Source organism: Poecilia latipinna, unplaced genomic scaffold, assembly GCF_001443285.1.
Source record: "Poecilia latipinna isolate Pla-1442-1.1 unplaced genomic scaffold, P_latipinna-1.0 Scaffold1325, whole genome shotgun sequence".
Lineage (NCBI taxonomy): Eukaryota > Metazoa > Chordata > Actinopteri > Cyprinodontiformes > Poeciliidae > Poecilia > Poecilia latipinna.
The window spans coordinates 30,788-58,781 of record NW_015113941.1 but is presented as its reverse complement, the minus strand read 5'-3'; the positions used below and the strand labels follow the sequence as shown (position 1 = coordinate 58,781).

Genomic DNA, 27,994 nt, shown 5'->3' with positions numbered 1-27,994 from the left:
GTAGAGGCAAAGTCTGACAGACATCTGAGAAAACTGACTCAATTTTCTTTTTCCAAGTTAAAACTTGAAGAGCTTATTTCTGATACAAAAGTAGACAAAATAGAACAGAAATGGGTTTAACCTTTATTTCAAATATTCAAAACTTTAATTTAGACAATGTAGTAGCAGAACATCAATTTCCATTTTAGTAAAAATATATATATAAATTACAAAACCTGTTACACTTAATTCTCAATACCAAAATATGAAACATTAATTATCTAAAGCATAACTAAACCAAATAGAGCAGTGAAGATTATAACAAAGAAATGTGGGTGTTTTAAAGACAAAATTCAGAGGAAAAGGCATGTGACAATATGACAAAAATTAAAGCGCCGTCATTTAATAGAGAAGTCACCCTTCACTGTCTGGTTAAAGTGCATTTTTTGCCACCGTTCCCAGTGAGAGTTTTTAAGCTGGGCTGTTTATTACAGACTCTTTGGTCCTTGATCAGACATTTGACAAGTGATTAATCAGGCAGGTGGCCTCTGTGGAGCAACTGAAAGTTAATTTCCACACTTCTGTGTGCGGAGATGAATTGAAAGGATGTTCAGACGGGGTATCTGGCTTCGTCATGCTTTCAGGGTAGCCTTTAGCCCTTGCTTTTGCAATGATTACATCCACCATGACAGATCCGCTGCCGTCTTCATCATGCATCAGTACACAGCGCACATCTGAGCAATGACAAAGAGCCAAGACATCAAACTGAGAAAATATTGCTTTTGGAAACACAACATCCTCCCTTGCCAGACCAAAATGGGTATCTGTGAGAAAGAACTGGGCCATTTGTTCACTATGAATGTGGCAACTCAGTTCCACGGCCACACTGGTGTACATCAATAGCTGCAACTCTCCAAGAGCGACTGTCGCTTGATCGATATTACAATGAATATGATAAAGCAGATCAATGAGACTGTTCTGAAATCGACAGTAAAGCCTTAAGCCAGAGTCCAGCTGCATGTCAGGTACATAGACCTTACAGTCTAGAGACAACTCCATCAAGTTGTCATGCAGCAATTGGCACTGATGAAGCCTGCTGTCCCCAGAACAGACAGCATTTAGTATGGCCCAGCACAGCTCTTTGGTTTGCTTCTGGTTGTGGGTATAAACACCCAGGAGTCTTTCCTCTGTATTGCCTATTAAACGTAAACTTTGGCCAGCAAAGCCTATCAGTACATCCCTCAGCTGCAACAAAGGGAGATGATGGAACAAGACCAGAGCCCCAGAGTTGGCAGTCAGTGTGTAGAGATCTGTTTTTGTCACAATCAAGAGGCCAGGCTGGGGATCAGGTTGGCTACATTTGGCTATGTTCAACCAATGAAGTGCTACGATCCTCTGGGAGGAAGGCACTGAACAAGAGACCGACTGTACAACACCCATCAGATCTCCCAATGGCAGAGTCTGTAGCTTCAGAAGTGGATTAGGAAATTTTATCAATGTCTGAATGCAAACGTGAACAGTTTCTGCCTGATCTACATCTTCAGTTGCTTGGATAACATCCATCTTGCAACCATTGCTGTAAGACAAAGGGCTTCTTTGTTTTGGCATCAAAGGCTCTGAAATGACTTCATCTTGTTTTATTTGAAAATTATTCCCATCTTGCTTTTCTGGTGACTGCAAATCTCTCTTGCAGAAATCCCTAGACACTTCCAGCACATCACCTACCAATTGTTTTGTCACGCTTTGTCTTGGTGTCAAGGTTGAAAGTTGTGTGTTGTTGGAATTATTGAAGTCCTGAATCATAAGAACTGTCTCTTTGGGCTGAAGGGGATGAGATGTATTCATTTGGATGTGCCGTATGAGGGGCAGAGCTTTCACAACAGAGAAAATGGGACTCTTACTGATAAGCGAAAAAGCAATGAAGATATGGCTCTCCTTCACTATAGACAGAACATGGCTAGACAAGCAGGGGCCAACAGGTTGTAATTTTACAGTTGTCAGCTGGTGCAAAAGTGCAGGAGACCTCCAAAGTAGACTGTGTGCATTGCGGGCAATACAGGATACTTTGCTAAACAAAGAGCCCAGCCCTAATTTTCTAACTGGGTTTTCCGCAACTCCTTTGATCTCCTCCAAAATTCCCGTTTCCTCCATCTCACCACAACTGTGCTGGTCCTGGAAAGCAACATCTTTGAGTGGACAGCAGGCCACCTGCTTGCTAAATGGTTTTCTGTTGAACTGAGAATAAGCACTGGTCTGTGGGAGGACTGAAAAGGAGCCACTTCCTCCACTACTCTGCAGGTGGGACATGCTGCCTAATGAGTTCCCACCAGAGCTGGGTCTCCCCTTATAGCAGTCTGCGTCGACACCTTGGATCTCATTAGCATTCCCTTTTGGCGTCATGCCACATCCATCACCAGGGCCCAGGACACATGTCTGTTGGAGGCTGCCATCCCCTGATGAAACTTCCTCCGTCTCACAACTTGCAACACCGGCTCCACTCCGAGACGTCCTCTGCGGGCTCTCAGACACGAGCCCTGGCCCTGATTTATGACACGAGTCCCTCTCCTGCTCCTGGACATCCCAGATGCTTCCTTGACCCTGAAGTGCATCTCTGCCCAACTGGAAAACTGTTCGAGGGACAGCGTCTCTTTCAGGACTGGCCTAGTTTATGTAGTGAGGGTAGAGAAGAGAAATTAAAAGGAAATTAAACTCTCAAAGATACCAAAAACAAAAACTCTGATTTATGTAAATGATTACAAATTTCTGGCCCTGCTGAGAAGGAACCAATTTAATTCAGTTCACTTTGGAAGCCAACTTTTATTTATGCATTCAATTACATTTGGATGCACAAAGACAAAATGAGGGGAAATGAAGTGAGGAATTACACGGTACATTTATAAAAACAGAAACACTTGTGTGCACTCACTGCACTGTGCCTTCACAAGGCAATTTCCTTTAAAGCCCTACAGGAACATGTAGAAGGGTCTGAATATGTGCATAACAAGCAATGGGAGAAAGTGCTTCATGGCTCATAAATCTGTATTGGACCTCGGTGGAGATGGGCAAGCCTTTGAAACTCAGTTCTGCCAAGACAAATGAAACTAAAACACCAGTAATGGAGATTCACTTTTAGAGCCAATTCTTATACCTTTAATAACTAGGCATTGGCAGTACAAGATCCTCAATGTACAATGAATGAGTAAACCATTTACTTTTACTCATTTAACTGAAATTTCTGGTTATTTTCTATAGCCATTAGAATTAAAAGTTTTGTTGTCGTTTCTACGGTCTCAGTTGTTCAATACAATTTTGCTAGTCTACCCTTTATAAATGGACTGAACGTGTATAGCGCTTTTCCAGTCATTTTGACCACTCTCAAAGTGCTTTACACTAGAGTCATATTCACCCATTTGCACACAAACGCGCACGCATTTATACACAGATCGGTAGGCAATTTATATAGGCCAACACAAGTAGACAAAACTTATATTAAGCTGGCTAGGCTGATTTAACCATCTAAATATCTAGTAACTGAAATTAATTCATCAGCAGTCTAGTCTAAGGACCATTGCTGAAGGTTGTGAATTCAAGTCATTACTATTGGGCCAAATTAGCTTTCTAAAAAAATTCAGTTCAACATTAAAAAGAAATTACCAGCTGTATTTTAAAAATTTCAAAAGGTCTGTTATTCACCCCATTAAGCATAAGGGGACACAACACAAATTAGGTTATACTGCATGAATGTCTAATATAATTTATCATGGGGTTTTTATTACGAAAGATAAAATTGCACACAAACGGCTCACTCAATCAAATATAAACAAGTGTATAGAAAATGCACTTGCAGAACTAATTATGAATCTCTGCAAATTTTTGCGGTTTTAAACGGTGACTTTTTCATACCTCGCTATAACCTGAAACTGGTAACCAGGCCACAACTAGTCACTACTTATTTCATGACAAGTCTCTAAACAAACATCTTCACTTAAAAATAAAAAGAGTGGATTTTCAGGTCAATTTAAAATTTACTAGTTTTGAAAACCATTTAAAACTTTGCTATACTTTGATAAGTCCATTCCTTACATTAACTTTACTTAGAGTGCAGTTTGTTTAATGCGCAAGAAAAAAAAAATACATACTGTAATTTGGATGTCTGTCGGCGTAGATCTAAGACAAATTCTCAGGTCTTTGGACTTGCTTTCGAGACCCAGCACATCCACCTGACTGCAGTCAAGATACAAATGAGGAACACATTTTACATTCTTTCATAGGACTAAAAACTGTATTCTGATGAGGGCATTATACTTCTGAAGTCCCATTATTATGTTGCTACAGTTTTTGTTTAAGCAAATTTAATTATTTGATGTGGTGTTGACACCAGAGACCCAGAACAGATGGCAAAAGAAAGCACCAATAACCCTCATCAACACCACACACACAAAAAAATATTAGATTTGAAAAGCAAACACCCCAAATGACTGGATGAGATTAGAGACACTCTACTAGCTATGAAATTAAATAGAATCTGTGCATGATGATTTGAGGATTTACATACAATGTGCAAAACTCCAGAGGGAGGGGGCAGGAACCAAGTATATAGCCCAGAATGATTTTTGACAGTAAACCACAGCTTTAGCAGGGCTTTGTGCGTGTATCAGCAGATTGCCAAAGTGTGAAAGCAGCAGAAGTAAAGCATTGGCAGCATCAACAAGAGGGACACAGTTCACGTTCTAGTAACGATTAAAGGATTTTTGCAAATCCTAAGGATCAGCTCGGAGGATGTCCTGTACGCATCGATGCTCGTCATCTCACAGAAAAAGGAAGTGGTGTTTTTTTGTTTTTGTTTAAATGTCCAAATTATGAGGATTGGATGCAAAGGTTTGCAGTGTTGTCCTTCAGGTCCAACAGTGCAACAACTACTCATTCCCGGACAGCATCACAGAACATTTTTTCCCAGCTGGCTTCACTTATCTGGATGCTACAGTTGCATCTGGTTAAGCAGATATTCCTCTCAACTTTATCAGAAGCTCCCTTTCAAAATTCAGTGGGGTTGAAAATGTTAATGTATCTATAGTGAATGCCTCTCTGTCTCATTTAATACATTTCCATAATAGCTGATTCAGGAAGATGAGCTTACAGCCAACCCAAAAAAGGTGAAGGTGAATGTAAAGCTTTAATGTCAACAGTACAAGCCAAACCTGAATCATATTAGCAGGACTCTGAATGACCTCTTCACACACAATCTGTCCTTTGATTCAGGTTTGTCCATGGGACAGATAAAAAAAAAAAAAATAAAAAAATAAAAAAAAATCGCAGACCCTAGAGTTTAAAACTCCTACTGTAAACATTCCTGAACATATTGTGAAATCTCCAAGAGTCTACTATTATACTGCAAGATTTCTCCATAAATCTGGCAAGTAAGCCGTTTCTTCTAGTCTAAAAACTCATCTGTTGAAACACTTTACTCTAAATTGGACAAAAGTTTTTTCCTCCTCCTACCAAGCAACCCACCGGTATAACTAGTTGATTTAAATAATTTTTTTGCGATAAATGTAACTTCTCCCAAGCATGTAGACAATTTAAATTTGGGTCATTTGCAACATTTGGTCCAATATTGGGTATTCGCCAACAGGATGTCAATGCCTGTCTGGCAATTTTACCAATTCATTACAAAAGCAAAACCATTACTTTACTAAACAGAATTTTGCTATAAAATGACAAAAGGAATTAAATTATATGAATTAAAAATGAATATTTTTTTGTAAAGCTGCTTAAGGTGTTAAAGATTTTTGACCAAATTATGTCCGTCACCCCTAAAAGCTTAATAAGGCGTGTAAGTCTGCTGAATTTCTGCTTACCAAAGTAAACCACATCTGGATATTCACTTAAAGTGAAACATCACTATTGGTTCACAGCAGGCTGGACTTTAACAGAGTTACCTTCTTAATCTTAACTTTCAACTCAGGGATATCAGCAATTCAAGTGATGTGGTCAATACTCGTCAGGCTGCTTTTGTTGCAAAGGAGCACTTTCCTTGAGCATCTGCGGGTCAGTTCATTGATATCTCGTGTCGCTCCCAGAGTGCAACACATCCACAGCCGGCGTTTGAATTCAAATTTGCTCTTACTGCTGAGGGTCATTTCCAAGATTATTGAGATCAATTCTGCCCTTGCTGCAAGGGAGTTTATGCCAAGTGAGGCAAGAAGTGGAACAAGAATAGAATATATATCTGAGCTCCCGGCTCATCTTGAGAGCCTAAGTAGATGTTGGAGGCTAGAGAAGGAAAAGTAAATAAGTGCAATAGTTTAAAATTGAATGTTGCATCCTCAGTACAAACTGACACCACCACTGGAAAACTCCCGTCTTTCAGATTATATCATATTTTTTAAACTGAAAAGCTGAGCTAAAAGTGCTGATGCTGAGCTGTTAAACATCCTCAATCTGCTTCAAATGGGTTGACTTCCTTCATCAATATAAATGGTTTTCACACTCATTGAAATTTTTCCCCAGACATTACCATCAACACATTGGGATTTGATACGAGACTTGCACAAAGTACAGCCTAATTGTGAAACTGGAGGAACAACAGGTTCAACACATTACAATTTAATGTAAAAAAATTATTGGTTTTCAGCTACCTTTCCTCCGACGCCCTGAAATAAAATGAAGGGCTTTCAATCACTAGAATTGCAATGCCAGTAGATTCTTGCAGCTGTAACAGCACGGAAAGGTGGTTCTATAAAGTAATTACTCTTCGGTATAAACAGAAATGCATCGAGATTTCTCCTTCCCACCTCACTTCAACAACATGCAGCACTTTGTACTGGTCCAATGTATAAAATCCAAATAAAATGCAATAATAAAAGCAGTTCAAGAGGTACGAATACATTTGGATGGCACTGCAACAGCCTTGAAGTAACCATGTGCAAATTAACCATTTCACATCAAAATGAAAGAGCAGTAGATCTCAGAGCTGCAGGTGTCAAAGTGAAAGCTATATTAATCACACCAGCAGAAGGTTAACTTTTTTGGAGGGTTGCTGCAGTGTGAAGAAAATTACACATCAAACTTCCCCACATGCTGTAAAACATCAGGGCGAGCAGATCAAGAGAGACAAGGGGAGGTGTCTCAAATTGCTCACTACCTCGGGCAGTGGTGAATCACTGACGGGAGAATTGGATTGTGGACACTAATTCAGCGAACACTGAGACAGTGACAGATCAATGAACTGTCACACAATGCCAAGGCCGTGGCAGGGCATAAAGATGTCACAGAATGCCTCAGACTTGTGTCTGGTATAGTGTGTAGAAATAACAGTCAACTAAAACTCTGTCCCTTAAGCTTTTGTAAAACCTGTCAAAAACACATTTTATCAGTCTGGAAGCTCAATTATTCTGATATTTTTCAAGCTAAGAACTAATTATGTACAAAGATGACCTTTTACAGCAAAAAAAAAAAAAAAAAAGATATATATATAAACATTTATGAAAAAAACACACACACACCAAATTCGCATCTCCGGGTATTTGAACTTTGACACGCCATTTCACAACTGCCATGGTGTGACAAATTAATCACACATTAAAAAGGTTTGGGTCACATTTTTACAGCGCTTTTATCTGTCTCAGTCATTTTATTTTTGATTTATTATTTTATCATCAAGCATATAAACGGGAGATGCGAGAACAAACAAACCTTTAATCATTAACTACAATCCAAGGTGATCAAAAGATTTAAAGTGCTGAATGTCATTGTTGCCACCATAAAACTAGAGCAGTGAAGTTTGTCAATTTGTTCTGGGTCTAAGATGCCATTAAGAGTCAGACAAAATGCGACGATAACACACTTAATGTAATGACAATAAAAATTCATGAAAATCTGCAAACAGAATGACTGCTTTTAAAGGAACAAGTCCTTGAAAGCTTTCCTCAGTCAACTATTGTTACCACAAAGTAAATCCAAGAAAGACCACTTCTTTCAAAGCATATCCAAATCAACAATTTCACATCAACAACTTCAATAATTCCAAAGGAAATGAACAAATGGGTTGCCACCACTGCAGAGCTTGCTTGAAGATGGTAGCAGGTTTACAAGAGATTTCTTAAGTCATTGTAGGACAGAGGTCTTAGAATGCATGTCTGGTGTAAAGGAGGACAGAAAACCACATCTGTCCTAGAAAAGCATAAAAAACTAAATCACTTTCTGCACAAAGTACAAGAATTGGACAACAGAGGCCTGAGATTTTTTCTCAAGACACCACTCAGAAAAAAAAATGAGTGGGGTCAAGTGGGGTCCCAAACGGTCCCCACTTGACCATTTCAGACACCTGGAGAAGACGGGATGAACCAATATCCAGCATCCAGGATGATTTGCATTAGTCTTGAAATATTAAGATCTAAACTGTAAATAAGTATGCTTGATAAACTTCAGGCACTTCTTCTGGTTTTACAAACGATTTGATATTTCACTTTAATTTACTATGCAAATTAAATTAAAGGTCAAGTTGAAGAACAAAATGTCTTAAAACTTGTGGTCTCTGCTATAAACGATGACTTGACAGAAGTAATTTCACCTTCAAAGCTGCAGTACGAAACATTTATAAACGTTTTTATTCAACTTATCCATTCTTCTCCTTGCTCTCTGCAATGGAGCCTGCTACGAAAGCAAAGGCTAGTTAGCATGCCCACCAATGAAAACCATGCTAATTTATGATCCGATTTTGGGTTTCTGCCAATGAATCAGTCAATCCCATCCTTACCGAGCAATCCTAGAGAGTTAGCAGCTTATGTTAAAAAAAAAAAAAAAAAAAAAAACTGGCTCAGATCAGACTGTTCCTACCATCCAAAGTCCTCTCCAGACAGAGGACTTGTTTCAGCTCTTGCCAAGTAGTTTTTTTTTTGTTTTGTTTTTTTTTAAGTACTGCTCCTTTACAGAACAGTTTACATGGTGAGCCTCACCAGCAGCAACCCATAAATCTGTTCTATCTACAAAAAGTTCAGAGTAAAATTGTTAAATACTTTATTAATGGTGAAGAAAGGAATATCTCAAAGGCATTTTGGTAGGTCAGTTGTTGGTTAACTATTTTACTGAAGGTCCTGCCAACTACTAGCGAGATTTTATAATAGTCAAAAGTATAAATACTGTATCCTGGGACCTTCTCAGAGATTTGAATGAAGAGGTGATTCTGGAAAGGTCACATTTGGCTGTTCACTTACAAAAAAAAGAAAAACAGAAGAAAGATTGGAACTTGGTTGATTCCCACTCAGCATGAAGCGCTGAACAAATACTTTTTGCATGCTCCCTCTTACAATAATAATGCCTTGATTTATGGCTTTGATTTGATCCACATACCTGATGAATGGTGCTCTGTGAGTAGGTATTATGCAGACCGAGGAGGAAAGAGTGAGGAGAGTTTTACAAGATGCCAGAATACTTCATGTTTTACCCAGAGTTTTGCAGCTTCACTTCGGATAGATTCTCTGCAGATTTGGACAAGTCAGTCAAAGCCTGGGAAGAGGAAGACAGCAGCCCGCTCTGCAGATAAAAGAGGGAGAAACAACTAGAATAAAAACCTGTCTCGGAGTTTGAAATGACTGACAACTGTCTATGGTGGATTTAAATTATACAATGCCTTGCTTTTGGTATATACTGTATATTATCAGTATTCCTGACAGTTTCACAGAAGAATGTAGCTGAAATATCGAACATTTAGAAAAATGTCAAAAAATGTAGTTTAAGCCCCTCTACACATGTTAATATAAAATCTTTTTTTGGTCTTGTGCCTTTCCCGTATTTAGACAGCAACAAGTTTAGAGTTGGTCAAAATGCAGAAAAACCTTTGGTTATGAAAAACATTACTAAAATATGACAGCTTGAGTGTTTAAGATAATCTTAAAGAGTAATTATAGAACTCTTGCAGATATCCCATTTAGAGCAAATTTTAAATACCAACAACTGGAACCACGAAAAGCAAAATAAAGATCCTACTAGCACAATCATGCCTGTGTATTCACTGCTCATTCCCTTCTCGCTCTGCTTCAGCTGGTAGGGTAGTGGAGGCAAAGGGCTTAAATTTTTTTCTTCAAATCATTCGTTTCATACCATCATGACAGGAAATTTTAATTTTTTATTTTATTTTTTTAAGTAATATACTATAGCTTTTAGCACTTGAAAGCTACTGCAATGTACAAAGGTATATGTATAAAAAAATGCATAAATTCAATATTTTGTGTCAATCATTTTAGGAGCAATAGCAATATAATTACTGTTTTGTATGAAAGCAGTCATATTATGCTATATGCCTTTGCTTTTAAATCATTGCATCAATACAGTGAAACTGTTGCCTTTTTACTCTAAGCCATTATACTCTGCAAACCTCATATCGACCCATGCTTTGTAGCGATTCATTTCAAGCAATTTCTTTTTCCTTTCTTACAAAGTCAAACTCCTCTGTTTTGTGGAAATGAACGCTGAGAAATAAATACTTTCAAGGTTTCTTAAAAATGTACTGTTCTGTGTTAGATAAAAAGCTGGAGGTGAGGAAACTATATTAAACCGTTTAATTCTGCTGCACCAATTCAATCCTACAACACCTCTATATAAACAACTGAAAACCAGATACAACAAGGAGGAGCAAAAACAGCTTTTGAGTCTTCTGCCCCTGGGTCTTTTTATAGAAAACATCTGTGCTTTTTTATAACATGCAAAATTGGTTCCACAATAGTGTGATTTTGCAATTGCGATGTTAAACAGTGATGATTAAAACAAATCACTACAAGAAAATAAGATGACAAAGCTATACTGATGACACTGTAGCTCAGAGTTTACAGTGTCAACAATATTCACTGCAGGTTGCAGGCTTCCAGCTTTTAGTCATGGCAATAGAGCACAGGATGCCGACTTGCTTTGTAGAAATTATTAGACAATGCAGCAATGTTTCTGGACGTTTTGGGTACTGACTGTACCTGCTGTTTCTCTTTCAGTTGTGAAGCTTTAGCTGGGTGGTTAAACCGCAGTATGGGTCCTCCTCCTAGCTGTATAATTGCACCTGAAGGGAACCAAATAAGTAAAGCGTGAAAAGTCAGAAGAAATGATAGTCGAAAAGCAGCAGGAATCCCTCACAGCGCAGACTTACGATCTTAAAGCTTGTAATTCATTATAAATGCAGCTCTAAATGCTGAAATAAGCATCGCTAATATGATTTTCCTAAATTGGAGAAAAGGAGTTCCATCTCTAGTATCTATAATGCATAGAAACAGAAGATGCGGCCCAGGGGAAGCATGGAAAGCTTTCCATGACTGATACAGTAACTTATCATCTACACACCAAACTTTGAGAACTCGCTTGACATTTGTTGAGTTTTTCCTTGAGTGAATTCACTGCTGAAGAAAATGAATCAGTTGTCATGAGGAACATAATCCCTCCAATGTGATTGACAGTGGCCTTGACCAGGAGGATCAGTTGTCAGAGGAAATGGTCCAAGGAAGCTTCCAAGTCTTGTAAAGCTGAAAAATTTCGGTGATATAGGGGTTTATATATCAGACCTGGATTCATACAACCGTATCCACAGATTTTCGCTAGCCTTTTCTCTTCCTCCTCCACAGCAAATACTCATCCTGCAACTACTAATGACTTCTGACGAGTGACAAAGCACCAGAGAACAACCTGTGATAGATTCTACTTGCTGTTGGACTGAAAATTACTATCATTTGTGCAAAAAAAGAATAAAGCTTCAGATGCAGCCGTTTGACAGGAATACTGGATAAATTGAAAACCTTACAAAAATAACGACTACTATAGACAGGCTGCACTCTGGCTGGTTCTGTGTGCAGCTTTTATCTCTTGAAAACCAAAGCAATATGGATGAGGAGTCAGAAAGTACTTCAAGCTCCCAGGCTCAACAAACAGGGGCCGCTCAGGGGGCCAGAGTTTCAACTAGACTCTCTTCTATCCTTTGAAAGGTTAATGCTCTGGCCCACTTCAAAACCTGTTGCCCCTATCAACTCCATCTGCCAATTAAACTGAGGGCTTCAAGCTTTGTCTAGAGCTTTGTCCAGGGCCCCTCACCCTTAAAAATGTTTAGTAAGAGAAATGGCATCTGCCCTGTGAAGAGCAGCGTTCACAATCCACTCATGCCTTAAGTGCGTTTCCATGGGGAAGCCAGCAACAAAAGTGGATTTCATTTGCAGATGAGATCCAGTGATGTCATTTCACCTCACTCAAAATGGATAAAAGGGTTATCGACTTCAACAAGCCAAATAATTGTGAATCTAGGAGAGAAATCATTATTATAGTCATGTCTTGCACCATCCTTTCCCCATATTTATGCAAGAATATCAGGAGGAAAATTAGATTTAGCTGAAATGCTTACCCTGAGTCAGCTGGCAGGGATGTGTAACCGCAGAGCCGTTAACTGAACACAGCGCGCCATCCTGAGGGAAGAGTGTAACGATCCCCGCACAGTTCTCAAGCAGACAATGTTCACGGGGTAGTTCAGGCCCAGAAAGCACTAGAAGACAGTTTAGAAAGCTTTGATACCCCAGCAGCAGAAGATGTGACATGAAGATTTAAGTGTAGTGACTTTTCCTCACCAGTTTCCTGACAACATGAGGCTTCATTTTGAATCCAGGTTTTGCCCTCCTATGGTGAAGGGGAAAAAAATTAAAGCCTACGTTTCCAAAAGCACATAGAATAAAGGGTGCATATTGTTTTTAGTGCCATAAAACCTAATGTCCTTAAAAAGTAGAACAAATCCAATTTGGCTCTTTCAAATACAGCAATTCTGAAACTTTTCAAACAAAAGCCTATGGTGGAGTCATGCCTCAAACAGAAAGATGCTGTTGCTGCTTTTTCCCCCCAGGTGACCAATGTGTTTTGTGCATAAAGTCACTTAACAGGAAGTTTTGACTTCTTGCTTGTCTATCCAATTTATGGTTTACATATTTATCCACTCCAACACAAAAATTAATATGACCATCATAAGCTACAAGCCTGAACTCAGTTTATATAAAAGAAAAATCATGAAACAATTTGAGAACATAAATTAATCCATGTACTTTCAAATAATACAGGAGGATTCCTGTTGTGAGGCAGTCTTCACTGAGGCCTATCAGATGAGGTAACTGGCAGTCCAAGATGACCCTACTCCCCTCCTTTCTCAGAGCAACACTTTCTTCCTGTGGGAACACACCCAAAGAAAAACAAATTCATTTAGGAGCCTTTAGCTGAATGATGCACAATAAAAATACTGACAGACATTTAAAGGCAGCTAGCAGAAAACAAAATTCTTTATGACAGCTCTTGGATGCCTGAAGGCCACAAAGAATATCATGGTTCCAGCCATGTGTCACCATGAAACAGCAGAGAGGCCAACGGCAAAAGAGACAACATAAATCATTCAGATTATGGTGGCGAAAGTCAAACTGTAATTTGTGTTCAGTGAGTGAGACCGACGCATTTCCACCGACTGTTCTCACACACCATGCACCATTGCCTTTATTGGTATATTGAAGTTGACTTACTTTTGAAACCATGGTATTTTAATAACATGCAAACTACAGCAAACTTTAGATTCATTAGTTATGCAGTGAAGAGCGTCATATTGAAGGTCAAAGTGAATAGAATTTATGTTCTAGTAAGTGAGACGGAAAGCCAAATATATTTTAAATGATCCCACTTTCAATGCCAAATGAGGCATGTTTACCTGTGCAGCATCCATCACCCAAAGTATTTCAAATGGTTGTACTGGTATATAAAAAAATAAATTTACAATTCAGCCTGAAAGTATTCAATTCCCTCAGGCAGATTTTGTCTTTCAATTTCAACAAACAGTGTTTTGGAGTGGTCCAGCCAGAATCCTGACTTACATTTGATAGAAAAATCCATACAAGGAGGCAAAGAATAGAGAGATGGCAAAGAGCCCTTACAATTCCAAAGACTTTGGGCTCTTCACTAAAGATCAAACTACCAATGGAAACATGCAGAACAAGTATAATTATAGGAAAAGTTTGATTACTGGATTGCCAACATAGCTTAATTGGTGAGATGCTGCAACACTAGAATCAAAGATGGAGGGAAGGCAGAATTTAAAGTATGCCAAGAATAGAGCCTTGAGGGACATGCAATGTTAGTTCAACTACATTTGTAATTGTACAAAAATATACAAAACAGGAGACTACTTAAAATCATTTACAAGTGTAAATCAAAAATAAATAAAAAGGAAATGGATTTTTTTTTTTTTTTACAAACACCCATTGCTGTAACAAAAAAAAAAGAAAAAAGAAAGGAATAAAAAGCCCAGCAGAAAGTTACAAGTACAACCATTAGTCATATTAATTAAATAAAAGTTGTAATTATATTAGCTTTTTCCAGATAAATCCACTGTCATTTGAGCCTACTGTGCATTCTGGAATCTGATTTGGTACAAGAGTACATTAGTTTAAACAAAATTTGAGACTTCACATGGATTTAAAAGCAAGTAGACATCATTGAACAAATTTTATGCAAAATTCATAGTCTTATTGTTGGGCTTTTATTTGTACCTTCATGGCAGAAATGTATTCTAAAGCCTGTAAATTGAACATTAGACATTCAAAATGTTACAAATACAAAGTATTTGTAACATACAGGGTACAAATACAGTGCATTATAAGCCTGACAGGCCGCGAGGCTTAACATTGCTTAAGATTTAAGATTTTTTTTTTTTTATGTTTGCATTTTTTAATACTTTATAGTTGGTGTTCAGATAATCTTCCAATAACGCATAATCATCAAGTGATATTTTAAAATTTCCTGTCAACTTTAAACATTTAACTCAAAAACATGGTGGGCAACCACCGGGCTTAGCAAGTTTTCTGGGGGAAGCATTGAAATATTTGAAAATTCTCATCAATTTTGTAGCAAAGCAACTTGAAAATTAGTTGAAATAGACCCATATTTGCTTGAAATCCCTTCTAAACTTGTATTTGATGGTGTTACATTCCCACACCAGACAGAAGTGATGGCATAGACTGATTTAATCCCTGAAAGTCTTTTGTAAAGAACTGGAAAGCCATATTTAAAACGACTGATCTGCTTCTTAGACCATTTCACTCCCTCTAGCAATGGTTGCTGTGGAAATCTGATGGCATAAGTCACAAAGCATGTGGTTGAGAAAGGACAGCATTAATTTTCAAATCATGTTTAAATACATTTGTAATAATCAAAAGACCAAATGGGCTCCACACTGAAACATTTTTGATTGCTAATTTGGAATTAAGACAAAATACATAACCCAGAGGTGACCTGCAGGTTCAAACAATATAAACCATGAGAAGTCTCCAAGCAAGTGTTTAGGCACTGATAACCTTTACACAAAATATGTGCTGCTGCTGTTCAATAATCGAAAGTCTTGCAATGTGCTGCTACCAGACGTATCCCTCCGTTAAGCTGATGGAGTAATGCCTCGCATCAATATGGATTTTAAAGAGGCACTTCAACAGCAGAAAAATCTCATGGTGAATACAGAAAATATGTTTTGCATAAACTGATTGCCCCTGCTTTTAACCCTTCCACCAGCTCTGTTATATAGATTGGACTGTAAAGAGAGACGTGTCCACCACTAGCACCTCATTCATTGGCAGTTGCGAGATGGGAGAAATCCTTTTTTCTAATGAAGAGGGAAAGGCATCGACCAGAGCCCCCTGTACTTAATTAAAAGGGATTTTTCACCAACTTCATTAGAGGTGAGGAGCAGCCAGGCAGTTTAATGCAGTATGTCACTTTCCTTTAGACCCTAGCAACAGATGAGATCTACTTATATTCATTCCCAAATGCTATAAAAGTTTACCCAATATAGCAAACACAGTATTATCAAAAACAGGCAAAAAAAAATGTTTGCTTTCAGACTGAAGCAGCTGGTGAGCATACTGTAATTAAATGTGGCCTAGACCAGCAGCCAAGCTCAGGAAGTGCTTAGGCTTCCATTAAAAGCCATCATTTTGTAGTTGGCTAGAATTTTAATTAATTTCTTTTTTAACCTTTTGGAGCTGCAGCATGCATTTCAAAACGGCACTGCACTAAGCTGGCTAAATCTCCCGACTATCAACTTTGTCAAGTAGAACAATCTGCCAAGAGAACAGAATAATAAAGAATTCAGAACAATGGAAACACCTTCATGCTTAAATTGCTGTGCCACATTAAATGGTAAATTTCCCTAAACGAATTGCATTAATATCCCAGATTGCTTGTCTTTAAAGAAGTTAAAACAGCTTCTACATAAAGGGGAGAGCAATTACGTGACCAGCTTTCAAAGTGACTCGGCCTTTTGCTTGGAGTGATTGATTATATACTTCTGTTAAAGAACTGTCACCTTGTTAACAGCCATTCCTTTTTCATGCTTCTTTTCATTAGTTTGTTACATGCAAGAGCAGAATTTTAACCAGAAACCCATTTGATAGTAAAATAAACTGTCGTCAAATTAGCCTGAAAATTCATTCCAGCCACCAGAATGCAATTAAACTTGGACTAAATCTAGGAGCACATTTCTGGGATTATTTTGGTTGGCCCAAATCTTTCTGCTGCACGGCCAACATTATTGGCACAAATCATTTTGTACTTGTAAATTCAGTTTAGCAAACTGCCTTTTACAAAGCACTGAGATTTTAGCAGCTGGAGAATAGATTACACTTCAGTTTTATACAATCTGTAAGCTGATCAGATAAAACAAAATTTAAGATATAAAGCTAGCCATTACATGTACCTTTTGAATTACAAGTGGGAATTTTGACAGCCTGTCAAACTGCATAATCAAAAGATTTATTTTAAGCAAGTTAAACATTTTTGTATCTCCCAATTAATGGGAAGATGGGCAGAAGAGTTCAACATGTAGATTTTCCATCTGATCATTTTTCAGATCCTTCATTTCCTCAATATTGCAGTTTCGTGTATAATGTTATAGTTGTCAGTATACATGGATAGTATCAAATGAAATTCTAACAGTTTCAATATTAAAACTGTTCAATAATTTAAAGAATGACTGAAATGCAAAGTTTTGTTGAACTTTGAGGTCCAGCAACATTATATTTCAAGTGCTTAATATGTTTTATAGGCAACCAATTCTCTTTGATCTAATTAAAAGAGCTGATTCAATTTTTGGCTAGACTAACCTCCCATAAAGAGGAAACACTAGTCTTTATAAAATGTGAGAATATGCAAAGGTTATAAAATGCTATAAAGACCATGACGTAAATTTGCTGACTATGTGGTTCAAACTGACAAACCAGAGCAAGGCTCAGAGCATGCACAGTTTAAGTCGTGCTGATTATAGCATGTTTTGAAAATGCAACGAACATCAGGATCAAAGAAAGGTTTTGGTTCATTTATCTCACAGAAATGGAGAATCCTCCCACACTGCGTCGCAAGGGGACCTGAAAGTATCGCTTGGAGAACTGGATGCAACTCCACTCAACATAAAACTGCCTCAGTGTAGGAATGTGTATCTCTATATTACAAATATATAAGCCTGCAGTAGAACATGATTTCACTTTATCCTGTTCCTTTTTTATTCTCCCAATCTGTTACTGCCTCTGACTTGTAAGAGGCTGCTCTGAAATCTCTCATATTAATTACTTTCTCTTTGCCACATGCCCTGTAACCAATCTTTGGAAGCTAGCACTGCATAACTTTGCATTCTAAATCTGCTTTGAATATAGAATCTAAAACCCAGTTTACAACGCTCTCGGTCAACTTTTCTTGTGCAAGTGCTCAGAAATTTTCATTTTGCTTTTGCCAAGAGTATCACCTGAATTAAACACGAAATAGCTAGAAACTAGGATGTACATGTCATATGGAGAACATAAACTTTGCATAAGATAAGACAAACATGCAGGCTGGACTGGAATATTTTAAAACGTATCAAAGGCCATCTTTGAGTTTAGACAAGAGCTCCAGGTAAAGGTATATAAAAAGCCTCAAAAAAAATTTAATCGCAGTACAGTCCATTTTAGCTAAGAAGATGCTACTTTGTGTTCTAACCTTGTAAAATGTTGCTGAAAACCAAGAACTTTGGCTTTTTTTAACTCAATCCCTCTAGATTGTCCAGAGTCCTGGTCCTCATTTATGCTCTTCTCTTCAGCACCCCCTGTAAATTTTTAGCAGGATTTGCACCTTGTTTCCACAGAGCGGTGTGGTATGGATTGCAATATTTAGGTATGCCATTTTGTGTTTACACTGTAAAATCGGACCATACAACCAACCTTTACTGCACCATACCTGGATCCCCTTCAGTTATACGTCCACAGGACAATGGTACAAGAAGAGTTGAGCTACTGGCACAAACCAGTTCGGGGGGAACACAACAAGCGACTTGCTAGTGAATCAAGTTTGTCACACTATTATGAAGTAACATTTGGGAACCCTGTCTGCCCAGAGAGACCAATTGGCAGTGGAAAAACTCTAAATACATCAGATCACAAAAATAGAAAACTGAACCGACGCATGCTGCTCTGTGGAAGCAAGAGGATTCTTTTAGTGGATAAAAGTTTGTGTTGACCTGGCCTTAAGCTTTGGATCCAATGCTGCAAAACCCAAGTCACAGGTTGTGACCTAAAATGCTATGCACTCTAAAGACCCCTGGACTTTTGGAAGAAAGGGGCACAGAGCATCACAGATCCGCCAGCATCTCGTATCCAAAATTAAGATTAGAAACAAAATGCTTTTCCATACATTTACGTTTTTCACACCAAAAACATCTGGAGATCTTTTTACTAAAAAACTTGATCCAATTCTCAGACCAAAACAATTCAAATAAAAGTCCCAGTAAAATTTGACAAACACCACGTCTATTAAGACACCTACTCCAGACCTGCTTTCTTCCCAAGGAATGCCATAAAACAGTGGCACTTTTACTCATGGCTAACGTAGAGTAAAAAAATATCAGCCAATGTCCACATAACACTTAAAAGTAGTCATTTCAATAGCACGTTTTAAGCTTGTATGCATCTCTGTAGAAGGATTCTACGTCAGCAATGCCATTTATTCATTTTCTCCTTGGCAGAATGCAAATCCACCTGAAGACAAATGTCAAATCCATAAAGTCATTCATTAAACACTTAGAGATCCTGCAACATCAGTGGGCTCACCAGTCATCAGCACAGTGGCATTTTCGCCTGGATGTTAAATTGAATCATGTATAACAAAAGATGCAGATGCATGAATGGATAGATTCAAATACAACACATCTGTCAAGCTCTGAGTCGAAATGGACCAGCCTTCCCTCTGAGCAAAAAGAAACTGCAAGATCACGCAAAGACATTTACAGAGCTTTAATTTATATGCAAGACATTCAGTGACCAAAGTGCCATGTGTCAATATTCAAGATCTCTTAATTAGGTGCAGTGACAGCAGCTAATGAGTCCAGGCCTGTCAAGCTACTAAAAGTCACCTGCTAATTATCCAACATCCACGTGCAGACCTTGGCACACAAAATATTCCCCTTTCAACCCCCAAAAGTGATCCTAAAAAGTAGCAGGGCTCTAAAATCTGTTGCTGAACACTTTTCAAAGACAATTTCAACTTTAGCTACAGGACTTTCACAATAGTTTGAAATCTGATAAAGAATTTACAGTGAAGCATGTATGATGGAAAATCCCTCTACATTTTTCACAGAGTTACTGGCACACTTAATTCGATAAATAATTCAAGAGGCAACACGGCTGAATACAGCAAGTTCCAAAAAGTGACAGTTTGTGTTAGTTCAAGAGTTGGGCACAAATTTAGCTGAAGAAAGGGGAAGTTCAGTGTAAACTCAGGGCTGGCAGCAGTGGCTCTGTTGAAACCTTGTGCTGTTTTGAGGACGATACCATTCTGTCCCTGCCTCAAGAAAAGACATGCAGTTTGCTTAAAAATCTTCATACAAGCTTCCCAAACACACCATCTCCAACAACCGACTCAAAAAGTTTGCTTTTGGATGCCGTTTAAATCCAGATAGTTAGAAAAATCAGGCTGGATGCTCAGCTGACCCCTCTATAAAGGAAGATATTCACAAGGCTCACAGTGACACCAGCTGGCAGGAGCTGGTTACTACAAGCATCAATATTAAAGCAGAAAGAGGGATCTGAGGCATCATTTATGCATTTCAGATCCTTCCCGAACAGCTGAGGGAAGCAGAGTAGAGCCGTTTCCAGAACCAAAATACAAATCTTTAACTTGGCATGACAAAATTCAAAATATTTCACCCATTTTATATGTATCCTTGTTTTCAAAATGTTTTAACTTTCTTTTAATTTCTAATTAGTCATTTTATTAATCTAGTTAGTTTGGATACAAGATGGATATGATTCTATGCTTTATTTTTATGGATGTTATTTTTTTCTGCTGTTAAAATGAGCTGCACCGTTGTATCAGCAGTCCCCTGTAGGTCTGAGGATGGCTCAAGAATGCAAAAGTCTAAGAACATTCATACAAAACATACAGAGATGCTTACACAATATTTTGTGTACGTTTTGTTTCAATTTTTTAAAAAAAAAAAGTAATGCAATTTTTCTTCTGTTCTTTATTTTGGAGCATTTCATCCTGGTCTTACATTTGAATGCCTGTTTGACATCTTTTATAACATTTGACTTAAAGAGACCCTCTTCTCTGTTAAATTCCATCCAAATTTAATCAAGGCAAGGTCAAAATTGCACCTTATAAATATTGCAACCAAATGGACAAATTTAAAACAAGAATCAAGTAATCTTTGTACCTCCAGAATGCTCTGAGCACCCCTCCACTTAGTGATCCACTGTTTGGCAAGTGTTTTGACCTGATGGAAAAAGCAAAAATAATCTGCATGATATCTAAAAAGAAATCTTGAGTGCGTCTCTAATATTTGACTCACCTTCTCTTGATTGTATTGCAACTTCTCCTTTTGCTTCACAGAAGTAGCCCAATGCACATCAAAAACCTGCAAAGTTGGAGGAAATCAAAAGAATCAGCACACTTTTGGCATTTTGGATGGCGTTTTGTATTCCTGACAGATTGCAGAACCTGAGCGGCTTCAGCTAGAAGTGATCGAAGCCTAGTGACCTCTGCCTTCAGCTCTCTGACCACCTTGGTGCTGCCGTCTTCATTCACTGTTGGGGTGTTAATTATGTTTTTAGCCCGCCTGGCGAAGCGCAGAGTGGTTAAGGTCTCCTCGTAGTTTACATCAGCAGGAGAAATGGCTGCCAAGAGAGGTCACCATGTAAGAATGACGATTAGTCAGTCAGATTAAAGGTGGTGAATAAAGATTACTGCATTTCCAATAAGATTTTTTTTTTTTTAAAAAAAGGATAAAAATAAATACAGGGGAAATGTCTTCATAACACATACTTGCTATAATTGTAGTTCTGGTGTTTCCACCAAGACTGTCTTTCAGTAGCCATGTCAGCACAGAGTTTCTGTAAGGAATGAAGATCTGCTTCTTTTTTGCTGACTGTCCATTCACTGCAAGGTCAGCTACAGGTCAAATTGGAGGAAAAAAAATTATACAAAGACGCAAAGGCAAGAAAAGTTTCATCTTTTGGCTCTAGAGATCAATTTTAGGAACCAAAAGGTCGTTAGCAATTAATTTTTCTATTGACCAGTCTGGTCAAAGTTTTGTTCTGCTTTTGGTCATTTACAATAAAAATAAAATACCATCACTGCTTTTCAATTGTATCCATAACATTAAAACCATCTACAATTTGTCATGCTACAACCACAAACTTCAATGTTTTTCACAGAAGATTGTGTGGCAACCACCATGTAGCACATAAATAAAATAAGTCTAGCATTTTTATTCACCCTGCTTCATTCCTACACCCCTAAACTCAATTGCACAGTCATCATCAAATCATCTGTAAATAATCTTGTCAGTAAAAATTCAGTTCTCTGAAGGCCAGACAAGAGAAAGTTGTGGAGATGTTTAGAGGGTTACATTAACTCATGTAAAGCACTTTGAATCGTCTTGTTGCTGAAAATGTGCTATATAAATACAATTACCTTACATTATAAAACAAAAGAACAGCAAAGAATTGCATGCAGTATTATTGCATGCTAAAATACTTAACTTTGTTCAAAATGAACCAATAATAATAATGTATTGCTAACCAGCACAAGATAAAGCTAATTTATTAGTCAAGCTGAATTTACCGAGAGCTGAGATCACACTGTTCAAGGTGACCAGGGATTTGTTGACGTTTGCACTTTCCTTCAACCTGGTGCCCACGGCCTGCGTGCCATCAGCTCTCTCACTGGCAGCCAGGTCCACCAGTTGGATCTTACTGTGCCTCTCATGGGGCAACTCGCCATCAAACCATCCCTGAAAAATGAGGATCAAAGAGCATTTCATACAGCTATGCATACACTTTAAAATGAACAAAAATATTGCTTTAGAATTTTAGGGAAAAAAAGTAAAGATGTAATAAGTGTTTAATAAGCAGTGATATGGGTTGAAGTATGACTTTAAACAGTTTTCAAATAAATGTTTCTAGAAATCATGGCCCTTGCTCACATGTCACACCTGGGTAAAGATGATGGTGAAGATTGTGTGTGAACGGCTGCTGAAGTCATTCATGCCGGTGCTGGCGATGGTGCGGGTGGCATTCCCAAGCGTGATGAGGCTCTCCACGTTACTCTGACTGAGCACCACATGCTTTGATAGATCTACACAGGTATTAGAGAGATGGAAATTCTGAATGACATTTGAGACACCATCAATAACACTCAGATTAACAATAAAATTGTGCATTACTCTCAACATAAGGTCCATCCGTAGGGTGTTCCCTCACTTTCAAGGCCCCTCCTTCTGAGTATGGCAGCCTCTTCTTTAGGAGGTCCTGTACACGCTCATTGTAAATCTCAAGATAACTGGTGAGGAAAAAAAAAAGAAAAAACATAACACTCCTCCCACCTCACCCTTTTCTGTTATCCATGCAGCTGTGGAGCTGAGCATTCCCAAGGACATTTCTCGATAACACCTTTATCGGACTTCTCAGGGAAGGCTGAGCAACATGGTTTCATGGCCCTGTGATGTCACTCAAGTCTTTGTTTTGTCTGAATGTTGCCATTTGTCCTAATGTGTCCTTTCCTCTTTATTTTATTAGAAACTGCGGAGTACTCACTTTTACCCCAGAAAAGGAATTAGAACAAACTTGGAATCCAGAGACTCTAGTTAGTTTAGTCACTCTTTAGCTTATATTTTAGAAACTGTAGAGTACTCACTATTTAGATGCAGAGAGACTCCTATTATTGCAACCCAGAAAAGGAATTAAAACAAACATAGAATCCAGAAAAACAGGAACATTTATTTGTTTATTACTTAGAAACTGTGGAGTACTCATTACTTTTACAAATTTAGAGCACACTTAGAAAGTCCAGAGGATGCTTATACTTACCTAGCATCCCAGAGGTCCACACTTATTTAGCAACCCAGAACAGGGATTAGAATTTGGAACCCAGAAAAACTACTTCTTAAATTCCTATTCTTCCAAACCAGAAAATGAATTAGACCAGAGGATACTTACTTAAACTCATCTACCAACCCCAAATATGAGTATCTAGTTTATTTACTTTGGATCAACATTAGCTTTTTCTTCTTTTGGTCTTTCCTTCGGTTTGTTATTTTGTTTGCATTTCCCTTTAATTCCTGTAAAGCACTTTGTAATGCCTTGCTGCTGAAAATGTGCTATATAAATAAAATTACATTTACAAGACAAAGGAAATGGCGATTCTTTGTGTACAACAGAATGAAGCAATGATCAGCATGAAAATCTCCCACCAGATGAGTTTACATATTTTTACAAACCAGGAAAAGAAATTAGCTCAAGCTACACTCAAGTTAAAAGTGTAAAATTATCACCCTCTCTTTGCTGATTTTACATCTTTTCACAGGCTAAATATTTAACCACCATCCAATGCAGCACAGGATGAATTAAACATTATAAAATTAGACCGTTTGTATTTGAGTCCACTGCAATCATTTCAGTCTAAATGGATTCTCAACATGCAGACCCCTGGAGAGTCCTTGTTCCAAACATTCTTGGCATGTTAATTGCTAAGAAGCCGTTATTCATTTCCCCCCTTTACATCCAGTTTTAATCAGTTCATTCATATAATAGGCCTTATCCAATAAACCATGATTATTTAATATTTTCTGGGCTCTTATCAAGTTCTGTCATTGCTCAGTAAAAATGCCTAGTTATCAATTTTCTGCTTCCTTCAATATGAGAAACAATTGGGGAGTCTCTTCCCTACATGCAAAATATTGAAGGATTTTAAATAAATTTTGTTCCAAGATCAGGTTACAAATCAATTCTAGTTTGTAAACTGTTGTGGTAAGAAGTTTAAAGGTCAGGTTCATTTTTGTTTTTTTATTTTTGCAGTGAAGTTATACAACTTTATTTTTAAGTAAGAATCCAGGCTTTTTCTCCATTACATACAAGGTCAACATGCATAGACATCAATATTTGGTTAAAGGTTAGTCACCTCCAGCTCTTTTGTAACCATCATATGACTTATGGGATAATTCTAGTTAGATATTTGACTGCTTTCATTGCCAGAAGCTCATTTAATTTGTTTTCTGCCACAGAACTTAGTTTTTAATTTGGTTGAAGTCAAATAACTGATTTAACATTTACAGAACAAACTGTCCTTTAGGGGCAGACCGACAGAAGTGCTAAAAAATTGTATTGCAAATTTCAGTCAAAATAAATCATTTACCTGCAAATCAGACTACAATGAGCCCTTCCCTGCAAATCACTCTGAGGATTTACCAATTAGGTAACATTCCACAAAACATGCCGTTCACCAAATTGTTCACCATTCAGATTTATTCAATGAAATGTATTTTTTAAAGTGTTTTAAAAAATATTTCATAAAGCTAAAGGTATTTTAGCTTTTTATGTTACCGTTGGCCTGTGTTTGCAGAGAAGCCAATCCATTTTCCTTGCTGCTGATTGGCTGTACCCCCGACAGCAGAGATCAGACTGTGGATATTAGCTTTTGTGGTAGTGCCAAGACAGTTTCTACTGTATGTATTAACTCATCGGCATGTTGGTAAATTTTGCAAAGCCCTGGTCATTGCAAATTCATTTAATTCAGTGTGTTAAAAGAGTGATGCATCCAAAAATTGAAGGACAGTGACACTCAGACTGAAGTAGCATGTTGCATGATTATTTTATCCAGGGAAAAACTTTAAATAAATTAAAGACAAAATTAATGATGTTCATAACTCATATGTCGACATCTGCCTGGAACTGTAAGCAGCAGTGTCCACGAAGACTCGTTGCATTTAACAAGAAGTTCAACTGTATAGATGCTTACCTGACCTCCATATGAAATGACATGCCATTGCTCCCGCTTCTGTTGGATATCTCCAAGAACAATCCCTCGCAGATCCGTGGGATTAAACCTTTATCCACCTTTAATTGAGAAAATGTTGACAGAATCAAAACACCAATTTTAATCTCACATTAAAATTAGCTACATCTTGATCCTATGACATAATCCAAATGTTTACACTTTGCTGCAACCACAACTCGGCACATGCAAAGACTGCTGAACAACACAATCACCGCATCTGATATGGAGTCATTGATGCATAAAAGCAATTTCAGTCTGAGCTGCTTGCCCTCTTGTTTTTAATTACAAAGTAACAGACAGTAGGCATCAAGAGCCATATATAATTATCTGACGTTGACAGCAACTCTGCTGATGACCTTGCACGAGTCCCTTCAGCAGGCGAGTAGAATCCTCCATCATAATGCAAGAATCTCATTGTGGTAAAAGGAATGGAGGTTTTACTACACTCATCACATTTTCTGATTAGTGCAAAGTGAGAAGTCAGTATAATGAGGCTGCAGACTGTCAGTTTGGCAGGCAAGAGGTCAATGCATGCAAACCCAGCTGCGTTAAGCTGCTGTATTTAAAGATGCATTTTCCTGGCCTCCTGTGTGACTAAGAATTGTAGCTATAAACTAGTGCCAAATTAATTCACTTTTATTGGAAGTTGGTGCCAACACAACCAGCTGTGATATCTGAATGAACATATGACAACTATCTTTCAGCCAGCAGTGCTTTTAACTCTTCAGAGTACTTTTTTTGTGAAGTGCCTTGAACATGTTGTGAATTGGCCCTATAAATTGGACTGAAATCAAATGAGGGACTTTATGTGAGAGCAACAAAGTAGTGCATAGCTCTGGGAAACTTTTACACAGTATTCATTTTCTCTTTTTTTTCTTACAAGTAAAAGTTTGAAACGTTCATAATGCACTAGCATTTAAGCTTCTTTATTGCAAATTCTCTAAATTAAATCCAGAGCAATGCATTGCTTTCAAAACGTAATAAATGTTACTTGTGTTTAATTTGATCTCGGTATAAGAACTGGTGTTCTGTGAACACTTCAGACGTTGGTTAGACCACTTTAGTGAACAAACCGCATCATGAAACGACTGACAGTTCAAGGATAACATTGTGGACAAATTAGGGATAGGCTACAAAACAATAACTCCAGTTTAAACGCATCAGTGTAAAACACTAAAACTGTCACAGAAAAGGAAAATAAAAAAATGGTACAACTACAAATCTATCAAGGGATGGCCATTTACCAAAACTGAAAAGCTGAACAAAGAGAATTAAGGAGCAAAGCTTTTATTAGCAACTCTGAATGAGCTGCAGCATTTCACAGTTATGGTGAAAACTCATGACAACTGTCACCAGCTAAATAATCTTTATGGACAGAAGCCATTTTCTGTTTGAAAAAAAAGTTCCAACACTATCATTGTGAAACATGGTGGTGGCAACATCATGCTGTAGGGAAAAGGAAGCTGGCTGGAGTAGATTGACAGATGAATGCATTCAAATAAGGAGAAATCCTGCAAGAAAACAAGTTTGAATAATCATGAAAAACTTACAAAAATGACACTAGATGTGCAAAGATGGCAGACAGATGGTGATAAATTTGCAACAGTAATTGCAAAGAAAAGTGGTCAACTCTTTGTTTTTTACTCTCAATATAAATAAGAGTAAAAAAAAACGCATATTTAAAGAACCAAGACTAAAACTATACTTTTGTTCCCTTCCAGTTCACATTAATGCGCTGTCTGGTGTCAACCCAATACAAACTTCCAATCTACAAAAAAATAAATAATGTAAATTTAAAGTTTTAATGTGATACAATGCGAGAGTTAAAAAGGGATCTAAATATTTTTAGAAATTATTCTTACTTTATTTCCCATCATGGTGTAAGATTTCCCTGAGCCCGTTTGGCCATATGCAAACACACAAGCATTGTAACCGTCAAATGCTGCTTTCAAAACGTCTGACCCCAAGTCCTTGAAAATCTGAGAGAGATGAAAAGTTTATTTAAAATAAATAAATAAATAAATATTTCACTTCTGTACAACGCAAAATAATAACTTTAATAATAAAATTCACCTTCTCCTGCGATGAAAATGTGGGACTGTCTACATCGACTGAGTCAAAGCAGTAGTCGTATGAAAACATTTTCCCTCTGTCCTTCAGTTTCTCCCCTCGAACAGCTGAAGGCTGGAATGTAAAGTGAATAGTCCACTTTAGGTAATAACTTAATTAAACCCATTCTAAGTCTCGCTCATTTTTTTTTAATAACGTACCTTATGAATAGATGTTGTGTTCCCCCTCATGTGAATTATCACCTTCGAAGATAACCGCTTTTCTCTGTCGAAAATAAATGGGAGTTATGTGACGTTCAATTTTAAAAAGTTAAGATAAAAATAAAAGAAGAAATTCCATTGGACCCACCTTTTATTCAAAGGACGGACTCGGACCGCTACTCTCACCGAAGACATTATCAACCAAACAAATGCCTCGTCTTCCTTTCTTCTTTGGTAAAACGTTTGTCTTTCCTAATTATTCACACCTGGGCTTTCTTTATTCCCCCATGTGATCTAGAAATTAGCCACTAGAGGGGGCGGCAAAGCACGTCCTAATTTTTATGTCCACGGCATAATTTCCTTTCCTAGAGAAAAAGTATACACATTTTTAGGAGTTTTACTAC

At 37.7% G+C, this 27,994-nt stretch overlaps 1 protein-coding gene across 4 annotated transcripts; it reads right to left on the bottom strand.

Moving 5' to 3' along the window:
- Positions 1-102: 102 nt before the first annotated feature.
- Positions 103-27,871, bottom strand: kif16bb (kinesin family member 16Bb). Of its 4 annotated transcripts, none has more exons than XM_015055604.1 (19): positions 27,739-27,871; positions 27,591-27,654; positions 27,394-27,504; positions 27,183-27,299; positions 25,282-25,379; positions 22,712-22,827; positions 22,481-22,623; positions 22,111-22,279; positions 21,310-21,435; positions 20,986-21,161; positions 20,837-20,902; positions 20,702-20,761; positions 13,035-13,154; positions 12,570-12,618; positions 12,350-12,487; positions 10,944-11,026; positions 9,425-9,513; positions 4,119-4,203; positions 103-2,640 (listed from the first exon to the last, which is right to left on the bottom strand). In XM_015055604.1, exons 1-19 carry the CDS (start codon positions 27,783-27,785, stop codon positions 490-492), a joined length of 4,008 nt encoding a protein of 1,335 aa, XP_014911090.1. In that variant the 5' UTR covers positions 27,786-27,871; the 3' UTR covers positions 103-489. The 4 variants fall into 4 exon arrangements, with proteins under 4 accessions (XP_014911090.1, XP_014911092.1, XP_014911093.1 ...); XM_015055606.1 differs by having other exon boundaries at positions 598-713; positions 27,739-27,870; XM_015055607.1 differs by lacking the exon at positions 4,119-4,203 and having other exon boundaries at positions 598-713; positions 27,739-27,870.
- Positions 27,872-27,994: the final 123 nt, after the last annotated feature.